The sequence below is a fragment of the Staurois parvus genome, unplaced genomic scaffold (assembly GCF_062004578.1).
Source record: "Staurois parvus isolate SC_StPar_1 unplaced genomic scaffold, SC_StPar_1.0 ptg000011l, whole genome shotgun sequence".
Classification (NCBI taxonomy): domain Eukaryota; kingdom Metazoa; phylum Chordata; class Amphibia; order Anura; family Ranidae; genus Staurois; species Staurois parvus.
The window spans coordinates 3997329-4012500 of record NW_028317807.1 but is presented as its reverse complement, the minus strand read 5'-3'; the positions used below and the strand labels follow the sequence as shown (position 1 = coordinate 4012500).

Below are 15172 nucleotides of genomic sequence, written 5' to 3'. Positions count from 1 at the left end.
ATTTTTATAATAGGCTAGGTTAAGTTTTTTTGCCCAAATAAGTTGTTAACTTGGACTAACAGATGTTACTGGATGTATTTACACAAGCTTTGTTTCCACACTTCTTTTCCAATTCTATTGAAAAGAAATCCAGTTTTATAACCCAGGCCTCTATAAACATACTATAATGGAAAACGATAGTCTCAGCAAATCTATTGCAATCAGTATTGATGATTAATGTTATTGCAGCATTGTCAATGACAGTTCCTGAGGTGACCTAAGCTCGGATGAGATGAAGTTTATTCAATTTAAAACTGGTCTGCTGGAATGGAATTTACAAGGTTTGTGGTCTGGGTGTATGATCATCCTACATACAAAAATTTTAATTCAACTTGTGTAGCAAATGGGAGAGTTTTAAGTGGTACTAAAAGGCTAAAAGGTTTTTTACCTTCATGCCTTCTATGTATGAAGGTAAAAATCTTTAGTGTGCAGCATCCCCCTTTAGTCCTCCACCAATACTTGAGCCCAATCCAGGGATGTGCACGAAAGCAGCAGCTCTCCTGGGTCTTTCCCTCCTCATTGGCTCCAGCTGCTGTCAATTACAGCCAGTAAGGAGAGAGCGGGGGGGCGAGCCCTGTATGTCTTATGGACACACAGAGGCAGCTCGGGAGCAAGCAGGAACGAGAGCCCCCAGAGCAAGTGGTTTGCTCTGGGGGCACTCATCGGGGGTGGAGGAGACAGGTGAGCCAGTGGGGGACCCGAGAAGAGGAGGGTCAGGGCTGATCTGTACAAAGCCATCGCACAGAGCAGGTAAGTATATGCTTGTTTAAAAAAACCCTGAACCTTTAGCATCACTTTAAGATTTACTAACTGCTAAAACCATCGGTCACTACTCTATACTCTTACTACTTGACCTCTCTGCGGCTTTTGGTATACTCTTGACCATACCCTCCTCAAAAAACTGCACTCTTGGCCTCCGAGACTCTGCTCTCTCCTGGTTCTCCTCCTACCTATTGCAGCACTCCTTTAGCATTACCTATAACTCTGTCTCCTCCTATCTACTGCCTCTTTCTGTAGGGGTCCCTCAAAGTTCTGTCCTTGGACCCCTTTTCTCCATCTACACCTCCTCCCTTGGTCACTTGATAAACTCCCATGGCTTTAAGTACCATCTCTCTACTGATGACACACACATCTATCTTTCTACTCCTCACCCCTTCAGTCTCTTTGTGCATTACTAACCTAAGTAACATATCAGCATGGATGTCACTCCACTTCCTCAACCTTTCTAAAATGGAGTATAGTATTCCCCCCAGCCCGTCCCCCCTCCCCTGACTTCTCCATCGAGATCAATAATGCAACCATCTGTCCTTCCCCTCATGCCAGGGTAGTAGGTGTAATCCTAGACTTCCATCTGTCCTTTCAGCCCCAAATCCAATCACTGTAGAAAAATCTTGTAGACTTCACCTCCGCAACATCTCCAAGATACGACCGTTCTTAACCTCTGAAACTACTAAGCAACTTATTCACTCCCTGGTTATCTCTTGCCTTGACTGTTGTAACTCCCTCCTTATTGGCCTACCTAATCACAGGCTATCCCCTCTTCAGTCGATCATGAATGCTGCTGCCAGACTCATCCACCTTATTAACCATTCCATATCTGCCATCCCTCTCTGCCAATCCCTGCACTGGCTTCCCATTGCCCAATGAATAAAATTCAAAACATTAACAATAACATATAAAGCCATTTATAACTCTGCCCCAAATTACATCAGCAATCTTGTCTCCAAATATTATTATTACTATAGAGTATTTATATAGCGCCAAAGGGTTTGCTCAGCGCTGTACATTAGAATGGGGGACAAGACATGAGACAATACAGTAGCAAAACAATACACGAGGGTTAGAGGGCCCTGCCCTTTCGAGCTTACAGTCTAGGAGGGAGGGGGTGGTGGTACAGGAGGAGATATCACCCAAACCATCTTCTCCGCTCCTCCCATGACCTCCTGCTCTCTAGCTCCCTTGTCTCCTCCTCCCATGCATGTCTCCAGGACTTTTCCAGAGCCTCCCCCATCCTGTGGAACTCTCTACCCCAATCTATCAGACTATCGCCTACTCAGCCCACTTCTAGGCGATCACTGAAAACCTTTTAGGGAAGCCTATCCTGCCTTCAGCTAATAACGGAATCTTCTATTCCTTCTACCAGTCCATCCCCCACAGTTATTACCTTTTGTACCACCAGCCTCTCCCTCTTAGATTGTAAGCTCCAAGGAGCAGGGCCCTTCTAACCCTCTTGTATTGAACTGTATTGTCTCCATTTATATTGTAAAGCTCTGAGCAAACTGTTGGCGCTATATAAATCTTGTATAAAAATACAAAAAAAAAAAAAAGGGAGTATAAGGGTATTATTTCTGACTCCGTTCTGTAGGGTGTCCAGACCTCATTATCACAGGGGTGATTTGGGGACTTTTTTTTTCTACAAAACAAATACATAAAAAAAAAAAAAAAAAGGCCCAAAAGACATGGCAGAGCTCTGTGGACTGGCCCTGGGGATAGTAGTGTTCTGCAATTTCACCAATGCCTCATAGCAATTGGTGGAGCTATGACCAGATTAGCAAATGAACAGGATGAGAAAGTGCAAGGGGCTTCTCTGGGCCCTTGAAGCCTCTGTATAGGCTTTTTGTCTGAAAGCTGGAGGACATGTCAAAGGACTACAAGAGCGCTCATCAATGCCCCCACAGCCCATTGAAATTACAAGTCCTGCTGCTGCACTGGGAGACACCACTTGTTTATGCATTCACAGGAATCTGGATGAATGACATGGCTGTGTGAGGAGAGCCCCACACAGTCAAACGGTTTTGAAAAAAAAAAACAGCTGATGATGTGGGGAGAAGGGGCAGGAGCTGGAACATGTTACATATTCCAAAAGGTGAACTTGGCCTTTAAATAAAAAAAAAAAAAAAACAACAACAGGGATTCTTAGTTTGCGTATATTGCAATACATGTTCAAGCTGACCAACTGTATAAAACTGATCCCTCTTGGGTCACGCCCTATTCCACTCATATTTTATAGGAGAAGTTCACTTTCTGGAACATGTAACATGTTTCAGCTCCTGCTGCCATTCCCCCTGATCTCCCTTCAGTGTGACAGCAGGCAGGGGATCTTCTCCCCTCATCTACTGTCACAATTTAAAAACATGGCTGTGCGAGGCTCTGTCCACATGGCTGCATAATTCATCACAGTTTTTTGTCCCTAAGTTGCACATCTGTGCTGTAATTGACCACAGCTGATTAGCAGGTATCGGACAAAATCCTTGGCTGTAACACTGACAAAATTGTGCGGTGTCCAATCACAGCACAGATCAGCAGGAAGGGGCGCGTGCATGACTAAACCAGAAAGTTCATGGTGATGTACAGATACGTTGTGGTGCCTGGAAAAGCTGACCACCAGCAGTAAATGTACTATTGGTGGTCAGCAAGTGGTTAATTGCTATAGCTGCAGTTTACAGATCACCTTACTTTCTGTGACCTGTAGATGTACATTTTTAGGAGGAGCTAAAAGACTGCATGCTTACAACTAATAACCTTTTTGTACAAGGTAGTGTGGGATCCCCTATCCCACTCTTGAAAACTTGTCCTTCCCACTTGCCATAAACCATGTCAAATGTTCAAAGGAAAAACTTTGTGCATTTACAAACTGTTTGTTCTTGAGCATATCTATTTTCTTAATACAACCCACTCATGCTCTGCTTATCCCAGACCAGTCACATTGATTTTTCTGTGACAAAGTCCGGAGACGGTAGGTGAATTGTTTATAAAAAAAAAAAAAAAAAAGCATGAAAATATGTATGGCTTAATCTTAAGACCTGCTGGAAAATTTTAGGTTTGATTGTTAAATAAATTTGATGTGCTCTTGTTAGGAGCTTAAGAAATGTTTTACATTAACACCTACTGAAAAGGAATAACATTTCTTTAAACACAAAGGTTTTCAGGTTTGTACAATGTAGGTGGACATGATTTGAAGTTTAACAAAATTACATTGCACTTACCCAGTCCTCCCACTTGCCATTAGGAGTGTTTTTGACAAAAGGTTCCAATCTTTTCCAAAGCTTCTCACAGGCATACTGGTTATGAGAAAACAGTAAAAGGTTAGATTATGTTCCAGTGTTCTAAATGTAGTTTATCTAGTAGATACCAGGAAGAGCTGGAGTCCATAGCCAGAGAAAGGAGAAGTCCTGGTTTGAGATGAAAGGAGGACAGATATTTGTCCATTGTACAGTTTATGCCACCCTTGACATGTATCACCTTTGGTCCAAATGAATGGGCTGCCTAATGCAAGACAACATGTGGATTCAAGCACATGCGGTGTGGTGAGAATGGGCCCAAGACTAGATTCACAATGCAGTGCCTTAATGCATATTACTGTTGTGAGGCAGCCTTTTCACTTGAATTGCCTGCTTTATGCACTAAAAGGCTGAACCACAATGTGTAACCACAATGCAATGCAGGTGTGTTGATGTGCTATTAGGAATTATTGGCACAACAGAACACAATACCATGCATTGCAGTAATGTATGCATTTGGTTAATCCACATACTACAGAGCAACAATGTGAACCCAGACAAAAAGCCATTTGTAAAGCTTGGCAAAACTTCCATTATTGTTACTAAAATAGTTACGGAACACCATGCTTTTTTCAGTCATATGTTAAACCAAACCTGTGTATTTTATTATAGGCACTTTTTACAATTTACACAGCGCTTTATATCTTTATTACACATTCACATCAGTCCCTGCCCTCAAGGAGCATACAGTCTAAGGTCCCATACTTGCATTCATACACATACTAGGGCCAATTTAGACAGAAGGTGATGTCTTTGGAGTGTGGGAGGAAACCGGAGTATTTGAAGGAAACCCACGCAGGCACAGCTTGCATTTTAAGAAGGTGGTCAACAATAGCAGCTTCTTTAGTTACCAAACTACAGGGTCCCTTTATATTTCCCCAATGCCAAATATGGGATTTGGATTCTGTGAGCAGCAATGTCCTACATACAATTTGGTCATGGCAAGTTAAAAAGTATGTCTTTTTTTTTTTTATTGAGGGGCCTCTTTGAATAAATATATTCCTTATAAATATATTCAAGAGCTACAACAATATACCTGGGTCTCCTGTTCAGATGCCAACCATGAAACTATTTACATTGAGTCTTCATGTTCTCCTTGTGCCAGTGCCACCTTAGGAGCATCATGGGCCCCTAGGCAAAGTAATGCACTGGTGTCTCAACTGGCGAGATGGTAAACTGCATCTAATGAGTCTTATTAATTTTTAGTCTAATTAGAAATTTTCTTCTGATCTTTTACAATTTATTTTTTTTTATAATTCTGAGATATCAGGGATCTAAAACAGACCAGAGACAGAAAGTGTCAGGGATCGCGGCAACGAATGGCTCCACGCATGCGCAGAGCGCCGATCCATTCTAGCTGGCGGACACTAGGACCTGGACGGCAGTGGCCGCTCGCCTGGCACCAATGGCAGGGCAGGGCGTACTATTTTAACCTGCCCTGCACTTACACTCATTGCCGTATGGTCTTATTCCTGTGTTCCTGTATTCCTGTTTGAGATTCGTTGCTGACCTGCCTGGACCTGACCTCTTCTGACTTCTGCTCTGACCCCTGGCTAGTCTGACCTCTCTTTTGGATATCCCTACCTGATCTGAACTACTGGTACCGACCCCGGCAAGTGACATGACTATTCTTCTGCCTGCTGCCTTGTACTACGCTGACCCCTCTGTTACCGACCTGGCCTGTTTGACCATGCTCATCCATCCATCCCTCCATCCGGCATGAATCCAGCCATCCCTGCTTCCGCCTTCTGCCTCTTCACCTGCACAGACCCCCAGCGGATTCCTCTACCGCAGACGGGTGTACTCAGGGGCCGTGACCTGGTTCCAATCTGCTCCAAGTCCATCCCCACCATTAGGGGCCCTGGTGAACAAGCAGGCTGGGGCCTAGACTCCGCGCTCTGGGGAATCCTGTCCTGTGGACTGCTAGAAGTACCTCCAGGCGGTTGCTAACAGGAAGGGACTGGGGAAACACATTCCCCCATTCCTTTCTGCAGCCTCAGCTGCACTGCAGATGAACAGGAGAGACTCCTGTTCATAAATGGAAGCACAGTAAACCAGTTTTTTCTTGGGAGAGATTGAGCCCACCCCCCCTTGTACCAAATCCATACTGCACGTATACCAACCCCTATACCACATTATACTGAACCATTACCACAACTGAACCACATGTACCTTGCACCTGTGCAAAGATTATATTGTACCTATACTATATGCAGGTTAACTAGGACTCTTGTTAAGTGCGCCAACACTTCTAAAGGGCCCCAACAATAGCCAAACATAAGAACATTACAAAGGGCTGCCTCTTCTGCAATTATTCTGCAAGCCCCCTTTGTTCTTCTGCCCCCTTCTCTACCATCCCCCTTTTCTTTTGGGCAGTGCATACCCAGTCGGTCTAGAACTAGCATTGCCACCATAAATGCACTCTGGCAGTATAATTCTAGCACTCCATGGATTAACGTTTGCTACTCCTAAGTGCTGCACTTGAGATGGCCTTGCTACGGTTTATGCTGATCTGTATACTAAAATGTTATCTTATGCCTAGTCCTTACTGTTAATCACTTTCCATGCTAAATTGTAATACCATTGTTAATCCATTTTAAGCTTGCCTAGTTACCAACCATATTGGACAAGGATATATTAAGTTTGTCTTTACTACCTGGTTTGGTGCCAGTTTTCTTTGATATAGCACTACAGTTGGGCGATGAGCATTACTTTCAGTGATTTCCTGTGATATTTTATGTTTGTACACCCAACCTGGTGTATCAGAGGGCTGAGATGCTTGAGAAGGTCAAAGCAAAGAACAGAGGACCTATCCTATCCAGTGGCTCTTATGGGGGTAGCGCTTCATAGTGTAGCCAAGAAAGGGGGAGCGTTTAGCCAGCCCAAAACCGTTACAAGATCTTTTATGGAGGATTTACTATATTACAGATTTGCTAGTCTAAGTAAAACAGTGCCATACCATCATGTGCTGCAGACTTGCGTAAGCTTCTGTGGTCAAGTGATCACCAAAATTCCTTTCTAAAATTAGATTAACTGTCCTAGAGGTCTTGCATAAGCAACATAATCTTTATCATTCTTACAAACTTGATGGATAAGATTAGTAACCTTGTCTGGATTATTTGTGACTGCTATAATTATATGAATGTCCACATGTAAATCCTTTAAACAATTTCCCATACAGACCCAAGGATACCAGTTTTTATACATTTCCTTTAAGGCAGGCATGTCCAAAGTCCGGCCCGCGGGCCATTTACGGCCCCGGGGGTCGGTTTAATACGGCCCTCCAACAGCCCTCCCTGCTCTGTGTAATGTGGCCCTCCCACGGCCCTCCCTTCTATGGCAGACAGTCTTCTGCTTGAGAGCAGTGCGCATGCCTGACTGCGGCGCGTTCTCCCTGGTCTGTGTAAATGCGGCTGTCGCACGACCCTCCCTTCTGTGGCAGACAGTCTTCTGTTTGAGAGCAGTGCGCATGCGTGACTGCGCCGCGCTGGGAGCGACAGAGGGCGGTGACGCCAGGGCCGGGCTTCCAGCGTGAAGTGTGTTTCTCTTCCCCTCCCGGCTGCTGAGCAGAGACTTCAGCTCCAGCTACCTTTTTCACCCTTCACATTAGTGCAGGTAAGTTTTTTTAAAATTTATTTTCAATACATTGTGAAAACTCAGCTGTCAGTTGATCTTAATGTTATGAAATGAAAAGTATGTCGTTTGCAATTAACTTGGCATAAAATAATGTATTTGCATTTAATTGTAATGGTTCAAAGAATGTTCGGAAAAATGTTCGGCCCTCCACCATGTTCACTTCATCCAATCTGGCCCTCTTTGAAAAAAGTTTGGACACCCCTGCTTTAAGGTATTGTATGGAGGTAAACGTTATATTACCAATACAATGGCGTCTATCCAATGCAAAAAAACAGATATACCATTAAAAACAAAATACATGCAGATTCCAAATTATGCAGTTGCCCCTTTAAGTATGAAACACTAGTGGTACAATATACTGAAATAAAGATAGGCGCTTGCTAGATTGTTGAGAATACAAAACACAAAATTTGTGCAGAGTAGAAAAAAAAAAAAAAAAAAAAAAAAAAGAGAAAATAAAAGTAAAAGTCCGCCAGAGTGTATAACCAAACACCATCTCCCCAGCTCTTCACCACTTGTGTCCAAAAAAAAAAAAGGCAAGTCAAACAGCGAATGATCTCCCAAGGGTGCTTTAGGTCAAGGAGTGGATTCCATGTCCTTCTTCAAAGGATCAGCTTAATATGGCATACTTCGTAATGAAGCAGGGAAAATCCATTAAAAGCATCTAAGTGTGGTATTTATTTAAGGTATTGCAGATAAAAAAGGGTAAAAAAAAAAATGCACATTACATGTTAACGGCACCAGTGTATTCAGCCTATAGTGGATGTTAGTCACTGCACCGCCTCCGTTTGCCGGAGATCGTTCCAAGCCTCTGTTTCATGGGCTAGACAGGACATCATACGGGATATGAAAGTGATGGTCCCAGTGCTTCTACGTACGTTTCACCAGAGCGGGGTCTTCAGGAAGTAGTAAGCCACCATTTTTTGGACAGATTATATTGGAGCTAAAATGCTCTAATTGGACAGCCACAATAAAATGGCCACCGGTACTAATAATGAAGGCAATGTGATAGCCTGATTATACTGACTGTATATTCTGCTGCGGTTTACATTAAACACTAAACCCAAAAACACACAATATTCCTAGAAAATGTATAAAAGAATCCCTATGGTCACTATAAAAGAGCCAATGAGTGTTATAGGAGGTGAGTATTCCCATTAGGAATCTATGTCCCCTAATATACCTAATCCTTCATATACCTTCCGTAATGCATTCAAGGCTCCCTGTAGTGGTATTGAGAAAATCAATACCCAATATTAGGAAACAAAAGGAGATCTGGCCCATTTATAAACACCCCCCATTTAAACTTCACAAAATCTACCAACCATATATGAAATACCTATCTGAGGTGTGGGTCTACAAATTAGTGCTACTTATAAGCATATAAACACTTAATACAAATATATAAAATATGCAAAAAAAAAAAATAATAATAATTTGGAAATGAAGTCCACCATAGGCTGTTAATCTTTTAGGGTTAATCCTATGCCCGCAATAACACTTCTAGGATGGTGGTTACCCAAACACCACCTCAAATATATAATATTAAAACTGTGACAACAAAACTAATACATGGCTGTTTTTGTTTTGCATATTTTTATGAAGTTTTTATATGCTTACAAGTAGTACTAATTGTAAACCTAATTGTAAAGTTTAAATGGTGGTTATAAATGGGCCATATCTCCTTTTGTTTCTGCATATTGGGTGTTGATTTTCTCAATACCACTAGAGGGAGCCATTACGCAGGATATACTCACCTCCTATAACACGGGTTGGCTCTTTTAGGGTGACATAGGGATTCATTTATACATTTTCTAGGAATATTATGTTTTTATGGTTATTTAGTGCTTTATAATGTAAACTGCAGCAGAATATACAGCCATTATATTCAGGCTACCACATTGCCTTCATCATTCGTACCACTGACTATTTTGTTGTGGCCGTCCAATTAGAACATTTTTGCACCAATTTATCCTTTCTAGAAATGTTGGCTCAGTACTTCCTGAAGATGCCGCTCTGGAGAAACTTACATAGAAGCACTGGGACCATCACTTCCAGGTCCCGTATGACATTACGTCTAGCCTCGGAACGGAGGGTTGGAACGCACTCCGGCCAACAGAGGTGGTGCAGTGATTAACATCCATTAAAGGCTGTATACACTGGTGCCGTTAACACCTTTTGATGCAAGTGCATTTTTTTTACCATTTTTTATGTGCAATACCTTAAATAAATACCACACTTAGATGCTTTTAATAGATGTTCTCTGCTTCATTACGGAGTATGCCATATTATGCTGATCATTTGAAGAAGCACATGGAATCCACTACTGACCTAAAGCACCCTTGGAGATAATACACGGTTTGACCTACCTGTAAAAAAAGGGGTCAAAACCCTCTGGTGAGTGCCTCTTTTTTTTTGGACACAATTGGTGAAGAGTAGGGGAGATTGGGTTGATCCCACATACATTGAAGGACTTGCATCACTGTGTGGTGTTGGGTTATACACGGTTTGTTTCGGACTTTCACTTTTATTTTCACATTTTTTTGTTTTCTACTCTGCACAAATTTGTATTTATGTATTTTTAATGTATTAAGAATCTAGCAAGTGCTTATCTTTATTTCAGCATATTGTATGGCGGTAACCTATGTCCAATGTGAGAATATAAAACATATGGAGATGGAGGAGGGTGAATTCCCTCTTGCTTGTTATCGCACTATACATACAGTATTTGCACACATAAATGCACATAAATACAAGTTACAGATGAGAACAGCAGCTCCTTTTCAATGCTATTCCACATTGACAATACTAATCAGCATGATGGGAACCACGGTTTTATTTGATTTTAAGCTTTTAATACATTTGTTATAATTTTACATTATGTTGACTTTTATTCTTTTTGCCATATGGATGAGAAAATGTGGAGAAGACATGGTATAGAGCCAATTATTATGCACTGTGAGATCATTCCTTGCGGTCCATCATCGCTTATCCAGAGGACCAAATGACTGACGGAAAAGATCAAAGAGCGAATGGCGGTTCAGGCTTCATTGACCTTCTTGAAATTTAGAAGTTATTATGCTCTGGTGAGTTTTCTGTATGCTCAGAGGCAGTGAAATTACTGAATAGGTGGTTGTGGTTTCTTCCATCTAATTACACAAAGTATGACATTTACAGGTTTTCAACATTGGGATTTTCTTGAAGCACAGAAGATTATTCAGTTATTACAGATTATATTGTTGGGACATTTTTAAACATTTATATTTCTATGTTGAGATGTTGTTTTGATGTGTTTTGGTACACTGGTTTAATTTACTGTATATACCTGCATGTGTAACAAAATACACAAAATATAATAACACTTAGTTTGAACAGTACCCAGAAGGGTAGCGCAAATTATTATATTTTTACTCCCAACAATAAGGCCATCAACAAAAAATTTAGTGACAGGCTGTGAAGACAATGCAATGCGTCTGTGGCACCAACTTTAGTTCCAAATAACAATAGCGTGGAGCAAGAATTAAAAAAAATCCATTATGGCTGAAAAGGACAGTATTTAATACAATGGTTGTTACATCCTACCTTACACATTGTGAAACATTTGAGAGGTTTAGTTCTTTTCAGGTAATTTGCAAGAAATGTAATCTTGTAATCTTCAACCCGTGAGGAAAATTAACATATCCATTAACAGTGAAGCAACGGAGTTTGATTTTTTCTGGCAGCCTGTACATTCCAAATGGTTTGCCTGTTGCATGACATACCACATAGGACAATTGCGTCAAACTCTTACCTTCACAGCTAGACCATAAACATCAGTCCCAATGGTTCCACCAGTTGGAAGTGAATTTGGTACAACTTCTGTACTGGTCCCAGAGATGTATATATATGATAGTGGTACCTTCAGCTCTCTGCTTGCAATCTGATAAGGATTAGAAAAAAAATTTAATGACAAACAAATCATTTTCTATTTTGTCTCTTCAAAACACAGTCTCTTATTCAAAATACAGTGCTGTGGAAAAGCAATTTTCCCTTTTCCAGACTTGCATAGTTGTGGCACTAAAGTGCTTCTTTTGTATTAATTCTAGTAACAAAGGAAACTGTTCTGAATGATTTATGTTCTTTGTATAGAACTAAAATGAGAAAGGAATTACTTCAGAGAAATTTCCTTGACAGTAAAAACATGCATAAATGTGAGAGAGTACTTGCACCTTCACAGCTGCATGGACAAGCTGTGCATATTAAAATCACAGTTGTGGACCCTGTGAAGGAATCAAACACTATTTCAGAAGCTGTGTGGAACTGTCAAATTAAATTGCAGGATTACAATAGGCACTTCAATTCAGGTCTTGCCCCAAGAAGTCAGTTGTTAGGTCAGCAGTTTGTGATAAAAAGAAGATTAATATATTACATTTACATGGTTTCACTTTGTCCAGAGAAGTACAGATTATAGAAAATCTGGTCCACCATTGATTTGATTGTGTGAAGCCCATTATTAGCACCATCAGGCGAATATTTAGTAGGTCTGTTATACTGGTAAAACGTGGTCTACAAGCCCACTTCCAGAGTGGTAGCAGCTCAGCTACTTAGCAGGTACAGACCTTAGCTTGAGGAAGCTCTCTCAAGCCTTGAAGTGTTACAATACACTGCCAAAGGAAGTCTGGGAGGTCCTACCCTTACCCTATGATGCTCCTTGTCAGAAGTCAGGTATATGTTTTTAGGAGGAAGTAGTGTTTGGTGAAGTCATAGAATTTTGCTTGGCTAGAACAGGCAATTTAGTTTTGAGGAGCTACCCATAATTTCCTCACAATTGCCCATTTGTCACAATTCGTGGTTTGCGGTCAGCATATTGGAAATGATTGTCCAATTGTTGCCTGCCCCAGGGTGTCAAATACACTAGGGATGCTGCTGCTTATATGTAGACAGAATAACGCTGGTTGACAATTATATCTGCACAATTATTTTTTACATCAAAAAACATGGATACAATTCCATTATTTTTCTTAATGAGGTTTTACCTGTATTTTACTGGAACTGAATTAAACCAAATAAAAAAAGTTCAAGTAGAGAAACAGGAAAGGAAAGACTGATAGGAAAACAGAGATATGCGTTTTCACGGTTTTCTCATAGATGATGTCCTGGTAAACTGAGAATGGTGTTGCATAAAACCCTACTTAACAGAGCTGTATATAAACAACATAATATAGAGGGATAATAAATTATGTACAAATAGTGAATCTCTCCCATACCTGCATGACTTTCGTGTGGAGACCCTGGCCCAGTTCTACACCACCATGGCTGACAAGGACTTTCCCATCTCTGTAAATATGAACCAAAGCTGAAGCCTGAGGAACAAATAAAATAAAATCGTAAAATATATGTAGCAATGGTATAATAAACTATTAACAGGCATCAAATGGTTAACACATTGGCAAGAGTGATGTAAAAAACAGTTCATATATGAGTACTGAGAGGTAAGAACTGAAGGGGTGGGGGGTTTTGGAATGTTAGGGGAGATTTAAACTATCCCCCACAGTAAAGTGGGAAGAGAGAGTAATAGACTGGAGTAAGTGTGCTGGAGAGCAGAGGTATGTTTTATTTAACTATGCCCTTTTAAGCCCCTCCTAGTGCAATGTGACCACATCCACAATTTACTTATTATTTCTGAACATTTTTGGGGGGTTGTTCAAAATACTATCACTCCTGGGTGCCAGGTATCCTAGGTACACCACTGCGACAGTCTAGGGATTTTACCAAATCATTACACAATTTTACCTATTCTGAAAATAACAAATCAATCTTTCCTTATCTAGAGAAATCTTTAGGAACAGGATGGGTTACTGCAGTACACACTACCAATGTGTGTTGTAAACCAGCTACAAATATGTGTTCCCTATCAAAAAGAGAGGGGTGTCTGTTGGGGAATTGTTAGAATCCAGTGCAACACAGCCCATGCATGGCAATTCTTGTCTAACAAAAAAAAAAAAAAAAAAAAGCACAAAAAAAAAAAATACACAAACAAAAAAACACCTCTCGATAACATCCTGCCAGACCATAGTTGCCAACATTTCCAAACATTTTTAGGGACACTTTTTTCTGTATGTCCAGAAAGGCGGTGTGGGCGGAGTATAATTTTAATTGGGGGCAGGGCATTCAATTGTGGGTGTGGCTCAACATCAGATGCAGTGAAAGATGCAGTGAAAAATGCAGTGTGCAATGATGGATGATGGTAGAGATGAGCGAATCGAAGTATCCGAAGTGGAATTCGAGTCGAATATCGGAAAAATTTCGATTCGTGCCGAATCCGAAAAACAGCCTAATTCGGACGCGCGAATCGAAATTTTTCCGAAAATGGCGGCTGACATGTGCGGCGACGGAGCGGGGATGTCGGGGAAGGCGCGCAGACAAGGCGCGCTGCCCCATAATGCATTCCTCAACGACATGTGATCGCATCAGCCAATCAGCAGCCAGCCAGCCAGCACTGTGTAATGGTCGAGGTATATATAGCGGCCATTTTGGAAATCTTCATTTGCCTGCAGTCATTGAACAGAGGCAGACCGCTCTGTACTAGGGACAGGGACAGAGTTAGGGCCACAGAAACGAGAATTGGGGACAGAGAGAAGTTACTTAGGGACAGAGAACCATTACTCAGGGACACAGACTTGTTAATGAGGGCCACAGAATCGTTATTTAGGGACAAAGAAACGCTAGTTAGGGCCACAGAATTCATACTCAGGGACAGACAGAATTTTCACTCAGTGCCAGAGAATTGTTACTTAGGGCCACAGAAACGTTATTAGGGCCACAGAATTTTTACTCAGGGACAGACAGAATTGTTACTGAGTGCCAGAGAATTCTTACTCAGGGCCACAGAATTCATTCTCAGGGACAGACAGAATTGTTACTCAGGGACAGACAGAATTGTTACTGAGTGCCAGAGAATTGTTACTCAGGGACAGACAGAATTGTTACTGAGTGCCAGAGAATTGTTACTCAGGGACAGACAGAATTGTTACTGAGTGCCAGAGAATTGTTACTCAGGGACAGACAGAATTGTTACTGAGTGCCAGAGAATTGTTACTCAGGGACAGACAGAATTGTTACTGAGTGCCAGAGAATTGTTACTCGCACAGACACAAAATTGTTACTTGCACAGACACAGAATTGTTACTCGCACAGACACAGAATTGTTACTCAGGGCCACAGAATTCATACTCAGGGACAGACAGAATTGTTACTGAGTGCCAGAGAATTGTTACTCAGGGACAGACAGAATTGTTACTGAGTGCCAGAGAATTGTTACTCGCACAGACACAAAATTGTTACTTGCACAGACACAGAATTGTTACTCGCACAGACACAGAATTGTTACTCAGGGCCACAGAATTCATACTCAGGGACAGACAGAATTGTTACTGAGTGCCAGAGAATTGTTACTC

The 15172-nt window shown here is 41.4% G+C and overlaps 1 protein-coding gene across 1 annotated transcript in view; it reads right to left on the bottom strand.

Moving 5' to 3' along the window:
* LOC149473719 (aldehyde oxidase 1-like) overlaps window positions 1-15172 on the bottom strand; it is a 148591-nt gene that overhangs the window by 19207 nt on the left and 114212 nt on the right. The window contains exons 27-29 of the mRNA XM_089670217.1: window positions 12983-13078; window positions 11527-11655; window positions 4026-4100 (exon numbers count right to left, since the gene is read on the bottom strand). Coding sequence (XP_089526343.1) covers window positions 4026-4100; window positions 11527-11655; window positions 12983-13078 — 300 coding nt within the window. The remainder of the gene's footprint in view (window positions 1-4025; window positions 4101-11526; window positions 11656-12982; window positions 13079-15172) is intronic.